This window comes from Dicentrarchus labrax, unplaced genomic scaffold, assembly GCF_905237075.1.
Source record: "Dicentrarchus labrax unplaced genomic scaffold, dlabrax2021, whole genome shotgun sequence".
NCBI lineage: Eukaryota > Metazoa > Chordata > Actinopteri > Moronidae > Dicentrarchus > Dicentrarchus labrax.
Genome location: NW_026136708.1, coordinates 12,611,328 through 12,635,586, shown reverse-complemented (window position 1 = coordinate 12,635,586; position 24,259 = coordinate 12,611,328). Strand labels below are relative to the sequence as shown.

Sequence of the window (24,259 nt, the reverse complement as noted above, 5' to 3'; positions counted from 1 at the left end):
TGACAAACATGCTCAGATTTGAGAAGCTTTCTGGCATTTTTAGCTTGAAAAACAATCAACAAAATAACTGATTTATTTTCTTAAAAGAGATCTATCAATACATTGACTAAATGTTGCAGCTCAAGGGACTTGACACTTACTCGAGAGATGATCTATACTGAGCAAACAGGGAATGTTCGTCCTTGATGCATACATCAAGTCAGTGGTTCCCAACCTGTTAGTAGTACGGCAGTGCCTCCTTAAGATAAATCTGAGGGGCCATGAGTTGATAAGAAAAGAAGAAAATAGAAGAAAAGAACCTTTTTTTCAAATTTGCTTCCCTTTGAAATATTTAGATGTTTTATGTAATGCAAACAATCTGGGAGGGCAATGTTTCTCTGCCTAAAGGACACACAACTAAATGACAAATGGGTCAAAAATGGATATTACTTTGCTTTAAAGGCAAGAATCTGATGTCTAAGATCAGACAATCAGCTGTTAAACAGTAACCTGTGTTTTTGTTACAAGAAATTATCCTTAAATTCTCGTTTTCATAACTAATGTTTGATTTTCTGACACCAAAGCTTGGGAATGCAACACCTCACATTCAATGACTCTCAAATCTTCTCTAAATGCACCAACAAGAAAAGGTTTCAGCGCAGTTCAATTTACAACTGTCATGCAAATATAAATTAACAAATGCCACTAAGTGTGTCCTGTGATAAAATACTTGTTTTATGAAGTGTCCCTGCAGGTTGATTTTCATAGAGAACAAACTAACGATGTTTTCATGAAAGGAAACTTATTTCATTTAAATCTTTAGTGGCAGTCCTTTTGAAAAACCCTGAGTGAGCTTTTTTTCTGTCTTCACAACCATAATATGAGCTTACACGAGTGTAAAAACGGTCATTTAACACATTTCACTGTATGACTGGATTAATGCAGCAGTACCTGTTGACCAGGCTGAGTCATTCACAAAGACTCCTCAAGCACTAAAAACACAGGTGATAATTATTCTAGTCCTGGACTCCACTGTGCTCACGTCAATACATGTTGTTTCATTTGTCACTTCATATGTTAATGGTACTATAACATATAGTCCTCAATATAAGGGGAGAGGGGAAGAATTCAAGTGTCAATAGTGTGATTATGGCCGGGAGGAGTGTGCATTGATTTCTGTCTGACAGCCAGATGGACGCAGCGTCATCTATGCAGCGTCAGAGGGCAGGTGACTGCTGGAGGGACTTCATTGTAAATACTAAGAGGCGGTCAATGTTTCTGTGCCCTTGTGAACGAGCGGTCGACGTGCCGATGCATCGAAAAGGCAGCAAGGAGCTGCGGGGAATGTTGAAAGGTTACAGCCTTAAGACGTGGACCTCGAACTGACAGTCAGGGTGTTTCAACACTGCTCTGAAGTCAGTGGAAAGGTCTATTATGGGCTGAGCTTGTGATTCAGTGTGTGTCCTAATAGGATGTCCAGAAGGAGACATAAGTGATGACCCAGAGGGGAGGAAGGGGTAAACGATGGCCTCCGGAGCTTTCCAGATGACGGACGAGTGTGGGTGCCATGACGACGCCGCTAATGAGGCGGTGATTTGGGGTACTGGGCTGGCAGATGGCTGTGAATCACACACACACACACACACACACACACACACAGAAATGAAACAGACCTGCTCTTTAAATATCACCTTGTTTTTTTATTACACAGACATACACAAGAGCGTTAGCAGCCTGCCTTCAGCTCCACTCCCACTACTTCACGACTTCGTCTGTCCTCCCACCTTTTCACGAGCTCTCTGCAATTGAGATGTTTCCTGTCACGAGACAAGCCGGGGCCCCAAGTGCTCAATCACGACCGGGCGGGAGCTGGGAGACACACTTTGGTCACAGGTGATTAAGCCACAGGGTGTTATGGCTGTTAGGAGGTTATGAAGTCTCACGCCTGTCACCTCGGTTTATGACTCTAAAGTGACCACATTTACTCAGCTGTGAGCACCAGCGTTAGGTTTGCATGACTCAAGATTAAGGGCAGTAGAAGGCTTAAGCATAAACATTGACATTATTGCATTTTTTCTAACTTTGAAGCACCTTTTTAAAAGAAATAAATGGGATCAGCGTAGTAAATGTGGCCTTTGGACTAACCTTTCCCTGTGCCTCCATCACCTTGCCGGTTGACTCTGATCGTGACACGATACTGCAGCCCTGCTATGTGAAAATAAATAAAAAGGAAACCACTCCCTTCCAGCAAACACAGGGCTCTAAAAATGTACAAAGTCTTTGAAAATAAGTCAAAATGTGATTTAAAACTCCTTTCTCTATGTATTTACATACACAACCATATATAACTGCAGAAGGAAAAACTTAGCAGAAGGGTCAACAGCATTATAGAAATCATTTAAGCCCTAAAAGGTTCTAGTAGGTCTCAGCAAAGTTAACGACAGCTGGACCAAATGCATGGGTGTCAGACAAGCGCTCACACTCTCAGATTGTGTTCACGTCCAGATTCATTTATCAGCTCTTTGGTAACCAACGTGATCAGTAAAAAGACCCAGTCAGTAAAATTAGCTTTTCTTCGAATGTCATTTCTGGCTTTACATCTATAGATTCATACTTAACTCCCAAACACAAGTCATGACATCAGTTGTTTATTAAAACAATCTTTAAAACATACTTTTTAAGTCACAAACAAAGAAAAACAACTATGCACAGTGCAAAATCTCCAAACTAAAAATCATTAATAGAGCTTTTATGAGCCTTTTTCATAAAGTAAATTTGCAGTTTTGGTTGAGCCTTTGTACACCCAACCGTTGTTCACTTCCTGTCCATCACTAGGTGGCAGCACTGAGCCCTCTGCACTTCCTCTGGCCCACTGAACACACCAGCTCTGCAAACTAAGCCGCTGACCTAAGAGCAGAAAGCAAAACCTGTCGATAACCGTAGCTGAAGTTGTACCGTGGAGCTGTCCTCGAGTTCTTTCCACAATGTGGGCTGTTTGAAGCCAACACTTGCGACCCATTGGTGCTCTCAAACACTTTCCAGAGCCAACAGGAGAGACGCAGAAGCAGAGAAGATTCACAAGGCGAGCATCCAACGAGCCTTTTACGTTCCACTCCAACTGCCTAGCTACATAGCACCACAGCAGCAAAGGTAAGCAAACAACTTGTGACTTTTCAATTCCTTCAATTCACCTTAGTTTGCCATCTTAACCTTGTCATTCAAAGAAACTAAAGGGTTCCTGCGTGTTAAGGACAAGATAAAGTAAAAAAAACAGCAAAACAAATGGAAAACAAACTAAGAACACCAGGCGTAAAAGAAACACTATTCTTTTAACATAAAGGGTGAGTCACCAAACGATGGAAAGAGTGAGAATCATGAGATCTTGAAAAGCTGCAGCAGAACCAGTTCTCCACTTCAGGCTAAGTTCAGCCCGGTCCATGATGGGGCGACCTCTGATCTCACATCAGGACCCGACATGTCCACTCCCTCAGAGGCAGCACTGAGGGGGTGGGGCTTAGGAAGGTGTCTCTAGAGGGCCTTCTATTGGCTCCTCTTCCTGCCCCCCTAGCTGTTTATGATGAGTGAGTTCAGCTCCCTGTATCTAAGGGGCTGCCTTGCTCTTTAACTTCTGCTCTCTTCAGATAAAGTGCCATTGGAGTCTTTGAGCCCCGGGAGAGTCTGGATTGCTGGCCCAGACAGACTTTCTGAAGTGTCTCCATACTCGCTCTCAGCCAGCTCCCCCTCACGCTCACAGATTACTGTCATTGGACTGCTGAGGATTCGACTGCGTGCGTTGTACTTGCTGCTGGCAGCAGAGGGCGGTGTGCGTGAGCGCCCATACTTTAACCCACTCATTGAAAAGGACGATGAAGTTGGCGAGGACAGAGAAAAGGTCTCATAGCGGCTCCACTCATCTGTTGCCCTCTTACCACGACCCGGGGAGGTTATGGGGCTGTGTGGCGCTGTGGGCGAGGATGGGGAAGCAGCAGGGGAGTCCAACTCTGAGTCGGAGCGTGTTCTCTGGAAGCGAGGGTCCGTGGAGCGAAGCATCTCGGTGGCAGACATCCTGAAGCTGGTCTCTGAACGGCTGCCCTTCTTCAGGAGCAGGGCCTTGAAGGTGTCGCTGCTGGTGGAGGACTTGCGGAGGTTGCGCTGGATGGAGCCACTCTGGCGGGGTAAGGAGGACACTGTCCCTGGTGATACAGCTGTCGGGGTGACGGGCGGAGACTGTGGGTGGCTGCCAGCCCGAGACTTGTCCTCGTCAGACTCCCTGCGACCCAGGACCTTGCGCTTTGACCTAGGTTGAGATGTGGATAACTGGATTAATGACACGCTTGTAGAAATTCTGCAGAGTGAGTGAGCAAGCAGGTTAATGAATTTGTAAAATAATTCAAGGGACATTAAACATCGAACTGATAGAAGAGCAAGAAGAAGAAATGCAAGAGTTGGGGGCAGCTTTCTCAGGACACAATGACATTAAATCCAGTAATTCAGATTAAAATAAGGCTGCAGTATATGTGATTTAATATAACTGAGCAGAAAGCAGCCTTTGGTAGACTGCTCAATGCTCAACCCAGCCATGTGAATGTTTCTGTGTTGTCAAAAAGAAAAAAGATTGCACTTAAAATACTTGGCCTACACGCCTCAAATCTTTGTCCCAAATTTGCCATATGTCAGCTCTGCCCCCAGCAGTCATGCGTCACAGCACAAATCAGTAAAACAACAAGGAGCACTGAGTGGCGTGGATGCTCAAACAAAAAAGAAAGAAGGGAAACAGGAAAAAGAGTTCTACACTTTTGTTAAAGAAATCCAATGAGTTTTTACAAGAGAAGCTGCAGACGCTGCAACTCTGCAGGAAAGCTCAGACGCGGCACAATGAAATTAATCAAAAACACAAACTGGGAAAAGTGCCCAAAGCAGTTTTAATCACACAAGGACAATTCAGCCTCCTCTCAGTAGGGGGTATCAGAGTGGTTGCACCACTCAGCCTACACTGTCTATAACTCCTGCACCAAAGCATAGCAATAAAGCTGCAACTGGCAGAATACAGGGATTAAGGGCAGCAGGGAAACAGCTTTATTAATCTGAGGTCCAGGGGGGTTGCACTGTGGGATTACTGTTGCTAATCCAAAGGTAGCATCGCCGCAATGGCACAGACAAGGCTTGCTAATTAAAGGGAAGGGGCTACTTGCCACTTCGCACCTCTCTAGAAAGGATGCACCCACCCACTGCATGCCCCCTCTGCACAAGGATGGAGAGGGGGGGAGAGGGGAGACAAATGATTAAAGGTATGAAAAATACAGATTCTGTGATAAAGAGGAGCGATTTGATGCTAAAAGTAAAGGGAGCAGTGAAGGATGCAGTGAGACAAAATCCTTAATCCTCAGATTAGATCTACAGAAGGAAATTCTACCATAAAGGACAAATAACCTGTAGAGAATATACTTGAATGAAGGTCAAATGAGAGGGGGAACTAGAGGAGACAAATGCTTTGTGAGAGAATCTCAAGTCTGCTTTCTGTTTCAGAAAGAACTGCAAAATATGTGTCTGTGCCCTAAATTCAACCTCCATCTAGCGTCGTCCCCTGTGAGCTCCCTCGCCACATTAGCCCTTCAGCGTTACATAAGACTTCTCACACACATTCACACGTGCATACACTCGCACCTGAATTCAGTCAACCACGACGGCTCCATACTGAACTCACGGTTTATTAAATTCACAAACATACAGCCACACTGGAGAGGCAGTGATAGCGATGTCAGTTATAGAGGTAAACAAGGCTGCAATTTAAGACCCGTCTCGGAGTACTTGATCGATTTCTTTCTCTTGGCTGTATTACACTTGGTTTGGAGGATCTCCCTCCAGAACAGTCATATTTTGTGCTGCAGCTGTGAAGGCATTTCATTCAATATTTTCATTCTCCCAGAGGGAGAGAGGAATAAAACTGAGAATGTAATAAGGGAAATGACAAACAAAAGTATTGGACAGGTGAGAAGAGGAGAGGAAATGTGTCGGAGTGGTGGAGAAGGAACAGTTAGGTAGACAGCATCGGGACTAGAAAGTCGCAGTCAAAAATACAAAAAATATAGATTTTAACGATTGTATTAAATAGTTCAACATTGCCTTTTTATTATATAAGACACCTCAAGATGGACAGGAAAGGAAGAGAGAGAGGGGATGACACACGGCCAAGGGCTCAAACACACAGCCACTGCAGCAAGGACACATGGGACGCCAGCTCAACCAGGTGAGCTACCTGGGCGCCCCATGTTTTTGAATTTAAAACACTATCTCGCCATCTCTTGAAACTTCAAAATAATGTATCCAACTTAACATTTATTACAGATATGACGCCCCACTTTTGGCAGATTAATTAATTAATTTGTGCATGTATTTATGTGAGTTAATTCCTTTTTTTCTTCACAGTCGTCCTCTCATTTTTACATCACCGTGAGGAGTCACATATCACCTCCCACTTATCAAAAATATGTAAAATGATTGTATATGTTCTATAATAAAGAGGTGCAATGATGGAGGAGGAGGAGGAGGAGGAGGAGGAGGAGGAGGAGGAGGAGGAGAGCAGTGGTAAACAAACACAGTTCCATTGCAAGGTTTACACACACATGCTTACACAATCTTCACGTCTAATTAAACTACACAATAAATCGCACTTGCACACGTCACGTCTGCACCATAAATACATCGACAATCTGTTGCCAGCAGAAATAAAGTCCCGTGAAATGAAATCCTGTGATGCTCAAGAGAACTCCGACTGCCACCGCACGTGACTGTGAAACACAAACTGGCGCGCTCCATGAGAAATTTATGTGTGTGCTGCCTTTGAAGCACGGGAGCACGTATGCAATATATGTCGGAGACTGCAGAGCAAGAGAGAGAGAGAGTGAAATCTCTCTGGTGGCCTCTAACCTAGATTAGGACCAGAGGGTGTTGAGTATTTAAATAATGGATGAAGCAACCGTCTTTTTTCTCCTGCTGAGAATAAGCAACGCTAATGTGACCAACGCTAACAGAGATGCCTCGATAAACATTTGACTACTGACTCGTCTCGCTTCCTGAATCAGTCCCCTCACACTGACCGGGAACAGAAAAAGACACTCTCTCCTGGGCTGGGAGGCTCCAGAGACCAGCTATTTGACAGATGTGTATGCTTGCAGATGGGACAGTGCTGGGTAAAGTTATGACTGAGAGGTGGAGGGCAAGAAGAGGAGGAGGAGGAGGAGGAGGAGGAGGAGGAGGAGGAGAGGATGATGAGAGGAGGGGGATGGAGATGGAAAAAGAAAAATTATGGGTTGAAGGATGAAGGAGGAGAAGGAGTTCAGGGTGATATGTTGTGGTTTATGAGGGGGTGAGAAGGAGGGAATGAGATGCTGACAGAGAAAGAGGGGGGGCAGATGGAGAGAAAAACAAACAAAACAAAATAACAAGAGGAAAAATAAACTAGCTCACTGGAATAAATTATACATCAGGAGTTGAAGCAGGTGAAGAGGAAAGAAGTTGGAGTGACAACAGGCATAACAGAGACAAATGCATCATGGTACCTGTGAATGGCAGCAAAGAGGTCCTCAGTGGTTCGAGCCCGAGAGGGAGTCGGGGTCACCATGTTCTCCTCGTTGGCCCCGTTGGCCGACGGGGCCGGAGACGATTCAGCCGTGCTGGAGTCGAACACCTCACCTGAGACAGAGGAACATACAAGTTAGACACACACACAGTTACAGGAGCGTAAACACACATTCTTCAGGTTTACTCTGCACAACACACACACATGCACACACTCATGAATCCACCATCCCGTCGCATTAACCTGGCTGCCTATAAAATCTGAAGTGGTACGGAGGAGGTGTCGGACTGTCTTCTTACATTCTCTTTCTGTCTCTAGATTTCCTCTCCTCTCCTTTCTTCCCCTTTAGTTTAGCTTCTTGTCTCCTCCTCCTCCTCCTCCTCCTCTCCTCTCAACCTCTTTGCTCACGTCTGCGCTCCGACTGCCTGAGCCGCTGCAGGCAGTCTCACTTTACGCTCTCCCCATCCTCCCCTTCATCCCCTTACCAGATCTGTCCCCTCCCCTCTGATACGATGCAGCCCCTCCCCCCTTCTCCCTCCAACCACGAAAGCATCTCCCCTGGGACACTTGCCCCCTCCCTTACCTTTGGAGAGAGAGAAGGAGGGATAGATAGGGAGCGGGACAGAGAGAGGGGCTGACTGAGGATGAGAGATTAACAGTAAAGAAGAGGAAAAGGCAGAAAGGAAAAAATTGATATTTGGAAATAAGGATGAATGGTGGAGAGGTTTCGAGTAGACAGTGGAGGCTGAGGTGTGTGGTAGGGGGCAGAGAAAAATAGCAATGCGGGAAAAACGAAGGGACAGTAACCACAAGAGATCTCTGCATATGAAATATAGAAGGATGAGTAGAAGAGAGAGTAAAGAGAGGGGGCATTCAAGAGGCTGCAGCAGTGCTGTCCCAGTGATAAGCCGTCGCTCCTGAGCTATTTTCACAGTTTTCAAACCTTTAAAAGCTTGGGGTTTCAAGCTTGGATCCTTTGCTTCGGAGGGCAAAATGAATTTCACAGCTGCCTGAGGAGCTGGCCACACAGCTAGCAGACAGCAGCATCACCACCAACCATATAGGATTATGGTAATGAGCTCAACCAATAAGTTAATGAAGGTTTTGACTGCCGCCATCTAAACCTAGTGTTTTCTCTTCACAAATTCAGTTTCATTTAACTTAGATTTGTTGGGGGGGAAAAAGTATGTCAGACTCACCAGTGTCATCCTCCTTGGAGCTGATGGATCCAGTTGTGCTACTTGTTCCATCTCCCTCCTCCTCTTCCTCTTCATGAGCCTCTCCATAGGTACACAGTCCATAGTCAAAACTTGTGTCCTGGCTGGCAGAAGTAGAAATATGGGACTCGTCCTGGCTTATTGTGGATGTCTCACTGCTCTCTGCAAGAGCCTCGGAGCTTTCTGAAGTTTCCTCTTCCTCCTGTTGCTCACTTTTACTCTCTTTCTCCTCCTTTTGTCTTTTTGGCGCATCTACTTGGTCTTCTGTTTGTGACAGGCTGCCTGTATACTCATGCTGAGATGGAACCTGTTCTCCTTGTGGGATAAATTGTGGGAGAAAAGAGAATTTGGGTTTCTTGGAGATGGCTGGGGGTTTCGGTTTGACAGGAGAGCTTTGGGAGCTCCGTGGGGGACTGGGCTGCCATTCAACTTTTTCTTTTCCGTTTAAGAGAAAGTAACTCTGATCCTCACCATGTCCATTTATTACAGTACTATCTGGGGTGTAATCTGTGATACTGCAGTCTAAAGACAACTCCTCTAAGAGTTTTGACACCGGTGATGGTGAGGAGTTCCGTGAATCTTCTGGGGAGCAGTTTGACAGGGGTAAAACAGTGGGAAGCTCCAGGGAATGAGACTTCTCCAGGGTCTGGGGCTTTAGACCCTGAAGGAGATCTACCCCTGTTTCCTGAGCACTGGTGTGGTCTGATTTTCCGTTAATCTCTTTTTCTTGCCGTTTAACAGAGCGGAGCTGAACACTCTGCAGTGCAAACGGGGTGATCAGGGGCTTAGATGACTTTGTAGGGCTGTCGGAAACAGTTGGTTTAGGAGCATCCTTCATTGCCTTCACAAAAGATGGGGAGGAGGAAGGTGGGACAAAAACAGGCAGTGGAGGAGGTGGAGGGGGCCCCATGGAGGGGACAGGAGGAGGAGGTGGAGGGGGAGGACTAAAACTCCCGTTAAAGGATGAACTTGGGTGAATTAGCATTTCAGGGGATGGAGGAGGAGGGAACTCTGGGGAGGTGGAGCAAGCAGGGGGTGGGCCCTGAGGAGTGGTTGGTAACAGGGGAGCTGGCGGAGGTGTGGCTGCACTGAAATTTGGCGGTAGAGGAGGAGGGAAGGGCGGAGGTGGGCTGAGAGGGGTGTTGGGAGCTGAGGAAGAGGAGAGGGGCAAGGGTGGAGGTGGTGGTGGGGGAGGTCCGGAGCTTTTAAGTGAGTCAGAGGTGGTAGAGGAAAGGGAGGTGGAAGAGGAGGACATGGATACAGAGGAGAGCAGAGATGACTTCCTCTCGGGCACTTTGGGCTTGGGCCGGCTGCCCGAGGGAGACATGGACCTGACGAACGAGGGCACTGGGGTTCCAGCTGTGGGGGTGTTGGACTGGCTAGAGTAGCCGCTAGATGGGGAGGTCAGTCTGTGCACCCTGTCTGGTGAGGAGGTGGACATTTTGGGTTTCACGGCCACCCCTCCCTCCTGGCCTGGGGCTCGGGGAGCCTGGATGTTGTTGTGAATCTCACTTCCATTCTGTAATCCTCCTGGGTGAGCCCCAGCCGACATGTTATCTGTGGCATGGGCCGGAGGGGTCTGTGCCCTCTGGTCCCCATGGTTACGAGGGAAGTCCATGTAGTAGCCCCAGGATTCATAGTCCGAGCGCAAGCTGCTGGTCTCACTCTGGGCAGGCGTCACATGGCATAGCGAGTATACGTTAGACACGCCGCCACAGTTGGCGTTTGCTCCTAGTGATGCTGCAGAGCTACCTGCACTGATGCTACTCTGACTGCGTGGCCGTAGCACCCAAGGGTCATCGTAGTCGCTGCTTGGGCTGTGAGAGGGTGAAGAAGGTGAAGCCCCTTTTTCTTTCCCTCCTCTCAGCCCCATCTGTAGACTCTGCTGCAAGCTGGCAATTAGAGTCTCATTGAGCATGGCTCCGTTTGGCTCGTTACCGCCACTGATGGCGCTGACGCCTCCGAGGGGCTTTTTCGCACCAGGTTTGCGTCTAAGAGAGTCTGTACGAGCTGGGGGCAGTGGGGGCTTCTTGGCCTTGCGGAGGGAGATGCTGCGGGACAGGGAGCGATCACTGTACAAGCTTCCAGAGTCTTCCTGATTGGCCATCTCACGGCACTCGTACATGCTGTGCCTGGTGGCCCGCCCAGCTGCTGCGCCATGCCCACTGCCATGGTTGCGAGAACGCAGGCCTGAGTCCATGTGCATGGAGGTGTAGTATCCATCGTTGTCTTGGGAATAGACGGAGCTGGAGTCAGTAGTGGTCCTGGAGGAGAGGTCCAGACTGCTATACAGCTGGTTTATAGGAGTAGAGCAGCTAGAGGTCAGAGTGCGGTGTGGGACCACCACGTTTTCCGGTGTGTCGTAGATCCACTGCTCCTCTGGCAGACAGGATGGTGGTGTAGGGGCCAAGGTGCTGTGGCTATGTACACTGCTATCCGAGTGCCCTGACTCACTAGCCGGTGCTGCGACTACCAGACCACCATCCTGTGGTGTATGAGTGGGGGTAGAAGTGGCCAAGGCTGGGCAGGTGGAGCTGTGCGTAAAGGCCATCGGACTGGAGATCAGGGGGTCCGTGTTGATGGAGGAAGCCAGACTGAGTGGCCGAGCTGTGGGGTAAGCTGAGCCTGGGGAGTGGGAGAGCTGACCGGAGGTGTTGAGAGTAATGACCTCAGAGGAGCTAGATAGGGTCGCGTTAGGGATGAGTGAGGTGGAATAAGCAGCATGTGGGGAGACCACACATGCTGGACCGCCACCCCAATCACTGGCCTGTGTTCCCCTCAACTCCTGAGACTTGGGCCTGGGCAGGGTGCCTGTCCTTGGGGCATTTCTCATGTGCACCACTGTGTTGTCAACCTGAAGCTTTCCAATCTGCCTCTGAGGGGTAGTTTGCTCCTCTGACTTGATGGGGGTGCTGCTATAGATGGGGTCAGCACTGAGGGACACTCTGGCGCCCTGTCGGGGCAGACTGTGAAAACGGGAAGGATCTCTGTTAAAGTGATGTGGCAGCATCAAGATCCCAGAGCTGTCACTACTCGAGACAGATATACTTCCTGTCGAGGAGGAAGTGGAAATGCCGGCCATTTGTGCAGCGATTCCATGTCCTCTCTGAGCCCGAATTCTTCTCATGGACGGTGGCACAACCTTCACTTCTTCTGTCTGGCAGCCGGAGTCTCTGGTCTGTGAACGTCGGAGCGTTGAGTTGACACTCCCAACTCTGCCCAAGGTGGAGTACTGTCCCGGGATGAACATGGAATGCGGCCGGAGCTCTCCGCCGTGTCCTTTTGCTGCTGTTAAAGGAAGAAAAGAAAATAAGATAAACATATGATTGTCTCTTGTTGTCTCATCTTGCTCCACTAATCTTCTCTTTCCTCTCAATAACATTTTCAGCCCCAATGCCTCCTTTGACATATAAACTGTGGTCATAGGGAAGCTAATTAATTTGATTTGCTGTAACCCTGTCTCATGCGTTAATAACTTCTGGTCTTCTTCATTAAGGGGGGAAAGGATATGAGGGAAGACAGAGACTCCCTACTATGCTTCCCCTCATATTCTGGCTCTGGCTTTGGCTCAGTCTGATAGAAAAGCGAATATGCTGCTGGGGTCCAGGAAAGGCAGCTGGTTAGGTATGAGGCAGCCAACAAACAAACAAACACATACATGAATGGAAACATACACAAAGACACATGTGCACACATACACAATGCTGACATGGTCATGCACTGTCATATAGCACAGAACATAAAGATAGATTTAGAGACAAGGACACACAGAAATGCAGTTAGCACAAAGACACACACACCGAACATACCAGCTGGTAAACAAAAAATTTGAAGAATGAGTTGTAAAACCAGAAATGATGTCTAGTGTGTCTCCCATCTGTGGTGGCTCTCCTGTTGATGCTCGTATCCCAAAACATACACACTCGTGCGTCCTTTCTTCTCTCTCCCCCTTCTTGGTCTCTCTAAACCACACATACACTCTCTTCCTCCTTTGCTAAAAGCTGGAGTGACAGCTTGGCTGCTGCTGCTGCTGCTGCTGCGATAGATTAAGCTGCAGGTCTACTTCGCAGGCAGCTCTAGTGCAAGGAGAGGGAGGGATGAAGCACAGGGACAATTACCCCGGCCCAGTAATCATGACATTCAGATGCTGTCGTCAGCTGGGCACTAACCAGACTTTAAAGCTCTTTTCCTATCAGTCTTTGTGATCTTATTGCACAGAGAAATGACATTCTCCTTAAAGCGCTGCTGCCATACTTCAGCTCAGAGATGTGTAAATAAACATCAGCCATGCGGTGCCGTCAGAACAGCACAGTGCCAGCTTAGTAAGCTTAGTGTTCGCTTAACGCCCAGCTCAGCTGAGTAACTGTTGGTAGAAAACCTTTGAACCTTCATATTTGTTGTTTAACCCTCAATCTGTTTGTAGGTCTGAAGATCAAATGTTCTAAAAATGAGGCAAAACAAGAGGGTTGTGGGGCCTTTTAGGTGTCCACGATCAGGGACTCTCATAATCAGTACATGCTGGTCAGTAAGACACAGTGGGGATACATGCCATGATTATCAATATGGCCCCAGGATTAAGACACAGACACACAATTGACACACACAATTCACAGAAAAGGACTGCAGAAAGTTGACCCCAAAGGATTATGGCACAATGCATATTTAAGAATGCCTGCGCTTAACTGCTCCTATGTGACACAATTTTCCAACAAGCAATGTCTGAAATGAGATTCTATGAGGGCAAAAGTTTCTAGAGGAGGAAAAGGAGCTAAATCAAAACCACAAAACTACTGAAAAGGATTTCATAACTGGTTCCTAGCTGTGGATACAGTTAAACAGGATGGAGGAGAGCAAATGAGGACACTTGATATTCAGAACTGAAACAGGGAAAGACTGAACAACTGCAAGGCCTTGATCCAACACTGTGGACTTGCATGTGTCATTTTCTCCCTCTCAGTATGACTTACTCAGAACAGTACTGGTGAGTTAATTCCCAACTCAATGTATACAGTTATTCTTGATAAAAAAAACATAATTAAATAGATATTAAGGTTAAGGGACGTAGTGAAAGAAGGAGGGATGCTTGTCCAGAGTGTTGGTACAGGTCTGTGGACAGTAACAACATATTGCCCCACAGTGATCCATACCTAGCTCCTGGTTGATGTTGTCAGGCAGCCCTGATATAGTCTTTCTGCGTTTGACCTTCTTTGGCCGACGGGACACGGTGTCAGTGTTAATGAGGGAGCGCCGGATGCTCGCTTGTCGGTCAAACACTGCCCCTGGTAGCCGGGAGGGCGAGAGCAAGGCAGGCGGACACACAGGCAAACAGTAGTCGGTTAGTTGGAAGGAATAAACTCAACAACATGCAGAAAGTTTTTATTTTTCAGTTGTTCATGCAACATCAGCAGGGCAAGAAACCCAAAGGGTCACTTTAACCAAATTATGAAACAACACTTTCTCACCTCCCTATAGTGGCATGCAGACAGTTTTGGTCTTATTTGCCCAAGTTTTGAGATCTGTCTATTACAACTCTCCTCAAAATACAATATAGGTGAACTGAAACCTTTGTGATGCTCAAAATTTTAATAGCAACATCTTTTGACAGAAAGAGTGTCTCTGTTGCTCGCTGTGGACCGTTTTCATAGGCACAATTAAACTATTGCCTGACTGATACTAGATTTTGAGGCTGATACTACTCAATACCAAGAAACTTAAAAAATCCAATAATGATAAATAATGATAAACATAAATTCATAATGTAAAAAGACAATCTTGATGTGGGTTTTAATTTTTAAATTGTAACATTTTCCAGTTGAGAAAGCTGAAAAATTTACTTTTTTTGTCTGGCGTTTAAACTATCCAACCATGACACGGTTTCTAAAATACCGTGCTGCACTGCAATGTTTTGTTACTTTTCAGCCAACATATACACCAATACAGAGATATCTGCAAAAAGATAAAATCAGCCAATATATTGGCTTCAATTTAGTCTACAAAAAAAACTGTCAACAGTGCGGCCTGCATGGTCATGTTTCTATAAATACGAGCTGCGTGGAGGCAGAACCGTCAGAGGCAAATATCTAAACTTGGGCAAATACAACTTAAAGTATGTATATTGCATTATACCACTAGAGTAAAGTGAGATCATATTTTGTCTGTCATTTGGGTCACCTGACCTGAACTTTTTCATCCATCAGCCAAAATGCCAAATAAAGACAAAATTTACCAGCCACTTTCAGTCATTGAGAGCCAAGTCTAGTTATTAGAGCAGAAAATAACTAAAGCATTGGCTCATCAAGAAGAGGCTGGCAAAGAAATCCTCTCATTTTTGGCTGATGGTTTGTGTTAATTTTCAACACTGAATAGAAGTAACTGATGTGTAAACATACATGATGGTTTATGTAAGATGTAGAGTGCATGCTCTTATCACAAAAACACACACATGCACAGGAAAGATATGAGGTGAAACAAGTGCACACACACACACATACACACACTCTCTCTTTCATTCTTCTCAATATCCTTCTCACTCTGTCCAGTCACCCTGAAGGACTTCTCACAAGGAACTGCTCTTATTTCTGCTATTTGGCTAGCTGGTGACCGCCTGCAGGCGTTAGGGAAATAGAAATTGATATGAGGGCAGATAGTGTCTATCACAGTCCCCCCTCAGAGTGACAGAAAAGTCCCTGCACTCTCTCTGAGTCGGTGTGTTTGTGTTATATTCTCTCTTTCTCAGTAATCTAAAGTGACAAGAGATGAAGTCAACGGTGATTTGTGTGGAGTGGGACCACATTAAGCACTCATTAGTGTGTAAAGGATGATGGGATCAGAGTTATATCGGGCCTGACAACAGAAAAATTCAGATGTTGATACTTAACTGCAATATCTTCGTCTTTTTTACACCTCATACAAGATATGTGGCTGATGTGAGTTTCTGTTTTATGAGTGAAACATTGGACAAGCTAAAGTATAATATATTAATCATCAGAACTGGCTAAATGAGATGTTCAAGTATGTGTGTGACTTGTGAGAAAAATGTGACATGCTAACAAGGGAATTGCATCGACACGTTTTGCTGTGTACGAGTGTTCATCTGTCAAACGCCTGGTGATCTGACATAAAGTCAGTGAAAAGCCTTGACCCCTTGGATAAGCTGTCAAACGATTTTCACACACAAATGCTCGCTCACACGCGCATAAAGGAAGGGGAAGGTCAGTCTCAAGAAGCACGAAGGAAGGGGAGGATATACACAGAGGTGCAGGAGGAGAGGCAGACATCCATGACTGACACATACAGTTTCTTCCTCTGTGGATGACTGGATACAGTAATTGATTAGTCTATATCCACTTACCCACAGAGGGTTGATTAAAGGAACAGTCTGACATTTTGCTTGTTTGGCTTTGGGTTTTCCTTTTTTGCTGCCTTACTGAGAATTAAATGAGAAGACCAATAAAATCACAATATATGTGTTAATGTGGCAGGTTTGAAATTGTTGAAAGGCCATTTTCTACTAACGTTTTTACCATCGGATAGATGGCTATGCAATTTTGTACAGACATTCTTGGTCCAAATAGCTTTTTCCTCTACACCTTTGGCTGGCTGTTACTACTGGAGTGATATAATTTTAATTTGTCCAATACTTTGACCTGCACAACATATGGCTTTCCCATCGGCCACAGCTGCACTTTGTGTTTCACTGATGGTGAAAATGGCTGTAAGCTCTTGGTCTTGTTATTTGGTGGAGGCTAGCTGTCGCCTTCAGGCTTCCAGGCTTTGTCTTAAGCTAGGCTAAGCATCGCATGGAGCTATCTCTGTATTTAAACTCACGGACATGAAATTGATAGTGTTCTTCTCATCTAGCCATCCACTAAACAGCAAATCAAGCAAATGTCAAAATATGACTGAAAATTCCTTTGAGACAAACCAAACAAACTGTGGGATTGGTTGTGAGAGGTTAATGTTTCAGAACAGACACCAGGGATGAATGAAACCAGTCAGTTCGAACTCAAAGTAGTTTGATCTTTCTACGTTGCTACTCAGTATGGAACTAGAGGACCAGGACATTTGTTTTCCACTACCAACACTAATGGGGATTGGTTGCTACTTGCTAGTGGTTGAGAGATGGAAAAATTGGTTGGATGACTGCGGCTTCTAAGAGGTCATACCTGTGACATTGATGGCAACTATGTCTGTGGGCACAGCCTTGGCCGTCTGCCTCATCTTCTCCTCTGGGGTGGGGAGGGGTGCAGCCTTGTTCCATACCACCTGTCCGTCAACCTCAGAAACCTCCACTCCTTCACCCTGAGGGGTCTGGGGCCTCATGGACAGCTGAGATTTATTGTCCTCTGCTGATGAAGCTGTGGACTGGATGAGAAAGGGGGAGAATGGGTTAACAAGGCGTACAAACATAAAGTGGAGCAAAGAGAGAGACAAGAGGAATGGAGAGAGAGAGCAGAGACAGGAAGAAATGAAAGGTGAAAGAGGAGAGGAGACGAGGCAGAGGGGAAGAGAGAGATAATATAAACAAGGAATGAAAAAGAGAATAACAGTGACATGTAGACGAGGTGGGACGAGGAAAAGAGTCGAATGCAGAGAAGGAGAGAAAGAGACAAGACAGGAAAAGGGAGTGACAGAGATGAGAGATAAAAGACAATGTGGAGTAATGAAAGGAAATGTTAAACAAAGATTTTGTCGTACTGAATTAGAGCACAGAACTAATGGGTGAAGAACAATCTGATGGTAAAAGGTCAAGATAATAGAAGAAAATGTGAATATGAATAGAAAATTATAGAAGAGAACTTAATTGTGCAAAACTATAACTGACAGACTATACGGTCTATATTGGCACACACATAAACAGACTTTAATATATTGCATTTATGTGACCTTTAGAAGCTTGTTGGTGCTGTAAACATGTTTCACGATCAAATCAAACCCAAACACTCACACACACATAAACACACACAAACATCTATCAGATCAAACTGACGGAGCGTTTGGAGATGGCAGGATAAAAGCAAGAGAGCAACAGCGAGGAGAAAGAGAGAGAATCACTCATGCATTAAACTGTGTTCACTCACTAACAGCTCTCAATCCTGAAGGAGAATTTACTGCAGAGAAGCAACAGACACCAATGTATCACTGCAGCATCCAGGCTTAAAATTGAGCTGTTAGTGAACAGAAAACCTGCTATTTCAATTTTGCCGAATGTTTAAGTCCATCTGAGATTTAGAAATCATTCTTTTGAATCAGACTAAATACAGGTTTGAATTCAGAGCATGGTCAACATAAATAATCCCAAATTGTTCTGATTATATATCAATTTCTGGGGCACAATCACTTTCACTGCATCATCCAAAATTTGCCTGGATGCCTCAGATCAAGCTTTTCCACCCTGGAAAAAAAAAGGTCTGGTGGGAAATCCTCAGTGTGATTTTGTTGGTTAGAGATTGAAAACTGCTGGAACAAACTTCCCCAGAATACATCCAGCAAGCCTTATGTCCATTAAGGTTTATCCTGACAACCCCAAACATCAGACTGGCTAGAAAAGATGGCTATTAGTGCTTTCACATAAACCACACATGGATGGATAGATAAATGGGGGGGGGGGAGAGCAACCGAGGGGAGAGAAGAGGGGAGGATGTAAAGAAAGGATCTGAGCGACTGTTTGGTGGTAGGCATGGCTTGTTATTTTACATCATTGTGACTCAACCAGGAACCCTGTTCCTCCTTTTGAGGCTGCTGTCAGGCAAAGTTAGGCTCACTGGCCTCGGGACAACAGGAAGTGATGGGGGAAGAGAGGGTAAGGGGGACAAACAGCGTAAAAGAGGAAGGGGGAAGGAAAGCAGAAAGGAGAAGGGGACTGTCTCAGGTTGAAGTGAGGGTGCAGAAAGTAGAAAGACAGATAACGAGAGATTGGAGTCGACAGTTCAGAAACACAACGGCATGTTATGAAGGTCAAGGGTCGAGGCAGACATGAAATGAGCGGCTGGCATCAGAGGGCTCTGGGGGACAAAGGAGACCCTGATAATAACAGTGAGACCCCCCTGACCCTTTCAGGACCCCTCATATCACATTGTGTGTGAGAAATAAAAATGAGGAGAGGAGACATATCTGGCTGTTAAACCATGTACGCTTCACTTCACACTAACAGTCTGCCGGTAAAAAGAGAAACAAACAATAGTTTTTGTTCCATCCCTGTCTCTCTTCATGTATCACCCTCCTGAAACTACAGTACTGTGACATTAGTCAAACAACAGCCCCACCAAGTGTAGAGGAAAGTACATTGGAAAAGAGCCAGCAGGTGTTTATTCTGTCTATATATTTGTTTTAGCTCTATAGGTTTATCTAGTACTTTAGTTTTCATGATTGGTGCGTAAAGTCATAACAACAGTGAGTGAATGAGGAATGAGTGATTAATCCTTTACAAGAACACAAAATATGTTGTTGCTGGTTAGCACAAAGTGAGAGAGGAGAAACTTACTGGTTTAATACATTTCTTTTTCTTTTTTAATTAACAAGACAGATTACTACAAAAATCTTAGGTAGTAATTCTATTTGTAAAGAAATATTAGTAATGTTAGACTGAGGAAAATGTAGTGATTTCCATGTGTGGCCACTAGAGGGCAGACTGACACTGTTTAAATCACTGGAGGTGTGTTGCCATGCTGCTGAATCAGCACTAGACTGCAAAGCACTGCTTCATACACACTTATATGTACTCAAAATGTAGTGAGTGTAGCACCTGGACAGTTGAGTGTGTATTAGTGTGTAACATGTACCTTCTTATCGTGGTCATCATCCTCATCGTCCTGCAGGCTGCTGGTGGACTGTGAGGGGTCTGAGAAGATGGGACCCTGAGAGTAGTACTGAGAGCTCCGGAAACCATCTTTCCTCAATTTGTCACATTCTGCAGGACAGACAGAAATGTGTTACAGATAAATAAGGCTTGGCGCTGATGTTTGTCAGTCACATGAGTGCTTGTCCCTTCTAGCCGCTGCCAGGCGCTGCTCACGCCTACTCTTGTCACCACCTGCTGCGATAGGGCTGTGATGTATGTGTGTGTATGCCAATGTGTGATAGGAAGAGAGTTTATAAATGAATGTGTGTGTGTGTAACTAGAGGAGGGGGTATCGGTTTCAGTCTGTCACACACAGATGGCAGAACTGTCCCTCTCTCTCTCTCTCTCCTCTACCCCCTCCTCTCGCTCAGGGGGCATTTAGCACATCATCTCTCTCTTTCTCCCTCTGCAAATATACTAATGCATCCTTTGTCTAGTCTTTAAATGGCTAATTATATTCATGCAGGGCCTCAACTACAACACACAGTAGAGCTTTTTTGTGCTGATGCCTGTAACCTGAAGAATAAAGAGGACAAAACTTATAAATTTCTATTTAACCAACTTGTGAAATGAGTTTTAAAAAAATCTAGAAACGCCCCACTCGACCACATTGGTAGCATATCAACTGACAAGCATGTATTTTTTTGTCTTTGTCTGCATATTATCCCTTATCCATACAAATGCAAATCTTGGAGATTTATTCAGTGTGTGGATCAAAATCCCTTTTTGGTGACACATGTACCAAAAAAACAAAACACATCAGTCCTAGCCTGGCACCTCAGGGGTCTCAATATGCTGCTTTTGATCCCTTTCATGTGCCATCTATCTCCATAGCTAATTACAGCTCATCTCTCTGTGGAGAAACACACTGGTGCATGTATAATACTGCCAGTTAATGGATCCTAATGGGGTTGGCAAAGGTAGCTACTGTAACCACAAGCTGATGTGGTAGCGATGTGGAAGAAGGGATTTGGAAAGCAAGATGATAATGAGGATGATGACGGGGGAGCGTAGCTGTTAAGATGATTGGTGTTGCGTGATTGGGGACGGTTGATAAAAATAAATAGGCGTTGATTAGCTGAGCGCTGCTTGTTGCTAGGCAGACCTGAAGGGAGGGGACCCGGTAAGTGACATGAAAGAACATGAGCAGAGAGAATGAAGGATATAGGGGACAAATATAACATAATGATATGAACAGGTTGTATCCATGTATATATTTTACAGTAGCATGTAAATCAAATTTGCTCAAAATACTAATAACATATGGCGTGTAGTGCTTATTTAGGGCTACAGAGAGGCACAATATGCACAAAACACAGTCACTAAAGTGGCAGTATAATGTAACATGTAGACAACTACACCTGTACGGAGCCTGAGAAAGCTCTAATCAAACATAATTATATTTTCAGACAGAACTTGAACCTGGTTATGTGTCTACCACTTTGCATTGACCTAATGACCTTCACTGTGTCTTCTTTGGTGTTCAAGCCGCCATATGTTTGTATTTCTTGTGCTACTTTTCATTTAACTTGAATGTTTCTTTTGCCACTTGGGGGCAGCAAACACAAGTTGGGAACACAAAATTGGCACATTATTATGATTATGTTTTAAGAATGTATGGCTCTCCAATACTAACAGTAGTTGTAGAGCAAAATTATCTTTAATTTGGAGTTGTTGGTCAATGTTAGTCAATGTTAGTCCAATATTTTGTCTCCACCAACTCCTTCAGGAAATATCAGCTAGTTACTGTGTCTGTCTGCTGTTTGGCGCTGAGCAAGTAGTGTACAGTTGGCTTTTAGAGCTTTTTTGCTGAAAGTAGCTGCCTTATATGACACTATGAGAACAGTGAGAGTGAATCAAAACAGTAAAGTTGCAGCAGGGCAGCTCAAACTCTATTAACGTTGTAAAGAATTAACAGATTTATCACTCTGAGTGACCCTTTTCACATTGTCACATTGTTTTAGATCGTCATTTGATATGTTGTTATAAGTTAGCCAATATATGTGAAGCTAATTATTATGAGATTGGATGATTATCAGATTATGGAGATAAATTATCTTATTGTCTGTCTGACCTTCCAGCTAATGCATCATTTTTGAGATATTTCCGTACTGATGATAATCATACGACTGTTACATGACCTCCCTGGTGAATTTCGACCTGTTGGCCCGTTTGACTGTTTGAAAGGAACACCACAGTGGGTGGACATTGCCATCTGATTGGTTATTGATTATTCTGCTTTGCAGAGCAGAAAGCAGGACTCGTGTACCTTGCTATTCTCATGCTAGTGACACTGGAATTAGTGACTGGTTACACGTGCATGAGAGCAGGAGTTGAGCCTGGTTTAACCTCCTGATATAACCTCTAAATAATATAATATCTTGTAAAAAAAAACGTGTTATTACTATTACACATATGTGAATTATGGAAGGATAACTGATACAGATACAGGATATCTGGTATTTGGGCATAATGTAAAAAAAAAAAAAATGAAACACTAAATCTATTCCCTTAAGCTGTGTAACCTCCACTCTAAACTTCCTGGGAGTGGATAAGGAATTATGGAGCTAAAAACACACATCAAGACTCAAATGGACAGAACAGGTGCTCTCATTGGACACCTGTTGTCTTTCAGTTAGGACCCCTGGGGCTGGGTGGTGGTGACAGGATGGTGACAGGATAAGGGGCGGTGGGGGCTAAATTTATGCAACCTCCCAGGTGGTGTTTGCGTATCTAGCAACATCAATATTGCAGAAGGTAATATGTAACAGCAACAGCACAGGGGTCAAACAATGGCAAAGGCAACACATTGTGTGTGTGTGTGTGTGTGTGTGTGTGTGTGTGTGTGTGTGTGTGTGTGTATGTGTGTGTTAATGCAAGTGACTCACGTTTTACACACTGTTAGCATCAGGTTACAATCGGCCTCTCCCCATTTATCTCTCTTTCTCCCTTTATCAGTCCCCTTTTATATCTACTGGCACACAAGGCCACCCTAGCATGTAAACAACAAGCCTTTACTGTGACACATCCACCCATGTACGCACACATACACACCCATATACACACTTCTAAGTATTTTCTCACACCTGCCTCTCAAACTGTTATCTAAGAAAAACACAACCTTCCCAGGAACTCCCAGTAAAAGAGGTGCCAGGATTTAGTGGTATTCCCACTTCCTGTTCTGGGAATGTTGTGGGAATATTAAACCGTTCTCACTCTGCTGTTACTCCCTGCGTTTGTTTATTTGTTTGACAACAAGGCTGTGTCTGTTTTTGTCTTATTGTACTGGACAAACAGGAAGAAGGGGATCTCACACAGTTGTGTTGTTGGCTAAACTTTGGACTGAACACAAATTACAGGTTTGGACATTTTTACAATGTCGTGGACAAACACAGCTGATCTTTATCTCGATGCCACGACAAATGTTGATGACGCACAGTTAAGTTCCCACTAGCGAGATTTGTCATTGTTTATAGTTTCGTTGAATTGGTAGCTATGGATTTAAATTCTTTATTGCATATAGCTATGAGTAACACTTTTACAGGTTTGATAATTGATTAATGGTTAAGCGGTTTCAAACTAAAATGCAAAAAGATTCTTTACAAATGTGAATATTTTTCTGTTTTGTTTGATTGCAAATTGAAACTCTTTGGTTTTGGACTGTTGGTAAGACATTTGGATACATCAAATTGAGAATTTTTAATGGACTTACAGACCAAACAACTGAGAAAATGATGAATTGTCAATTAAAATATGTAGTTAGTTAAATATACTAATATTAACAATTCCAAACAACTCCTCTAATGCTGATTTTGTCTGTGATCATGTTGGATCCTGTCAGACTCTCTGAAGTGGTCAAATTAAATGATCCTTACCTCGCAGGGCGGTCTTGAGGTTGACTTTGGCCTGACGGTGGAGGTCTTCTACGCAGGGTGGCCTGCTGCCCGGTAGGAAGACGTTCTCCTGCTGGTGCCAGGGAGCTGTGTAATGAACCGTCCACTTGCTCTCCTCATCTAGGTTAGACACCGCTGCAGAAAAAAACACAGATCAGGTTATAAGATTTAGTATATCTTGAGTTCTATTTCCAATTGTATTGACCCGAGTGGATCTCCTGAAGGATGTTTTACTAGATCCTCTCCTCAAGAACAGTACTGTGTTAATGCAGCCACAGTTGAGATACATAGTGTAGAAAAGTTCACTATTTCTAAGATCAACCCTTTGGAATAAAGTAACTTCTGGACTAAAACATGTCCTTTGCATGCAGTACTGGCTACTGAAGGGATTTGTTAATATTTAGAGGAGAAAAGGAAGGGGAAGATGGTGCTTTGCATCGAGGCGTCAGTCTCCACACCAACAACCTGACACATATCTGAGACATCACACAGTTGGCCACACAAGTCAAAGAGGGAGGAGGGATGAAGAGTAAGTTGGAGGGAAACACTAACCAGATGATGACTCAGCTCACAAATTCAAAAAAGCTACTAAGAACTTACAAAAGTTAACTTTTAAGCACGCTAACCTCTCCTTGGAGAAACAAAAAGACGCAATATAACAACAATGTGCACACTAACACTCAATGGGTTGAACATTTAGCCAGAGATAAATATACACAGCTGGATAAGACGTCCAACCATCTTTTTCTTT

At 44.6% G+C, this 24,259-nt stretch overlaps 1 protein-coding gene across 6 annotated transcripts in view; it reads right to left on the bottom strand.

The window, feature by feature from the left end:
• Positions 1-1,658: 1,658 nt before the first annotated feature.
• nhsl1b (NHS-like 1b) overlaps positions 1,659-24,259 on the bottom strand; it is a 103,664-nt gene continuing 81,063 nt past the window's right edge. For 5 of the 6 annotated variants that reach the window (XM_051410019.1, XM_051410021.1, XM_051410024.1 and 2 more), the window contains exons 2-8: positions 23,491-23,643; positions 19,557-19,684; positions 16,941-17,139; positions 13,923-14,054; positions 8,758-12,063; positions 7,539-7,671; positions 1,659-4,276 (exon numbers count right to left, since the gene is read on the bottom strand). In XM_051410019.1, the coding sequence (XP_051265979.1) occupies positions 3,601-4,276; positions 7,539-7,671; positions 8,758-12,063; positions 13,923-14,054; positions 16,941-17,139; positions 19,557-19,684; positions 23,491-23,643 (4,727 nt within the window). In that variant the 3' untranslated portion in view covers positions 1,659-3,600. The remainder of the gene's footprint in view (positions 4,277-7,538; positions 7,672-8,757; positions 12,064-13,922; positions 14,055-16,940; positions 17,140-19,556; positions 19,685-23,490; positions 23,644-24,259) is intronic. The other variant, XM_051410022.1, reaches the window with a different exon arrangement.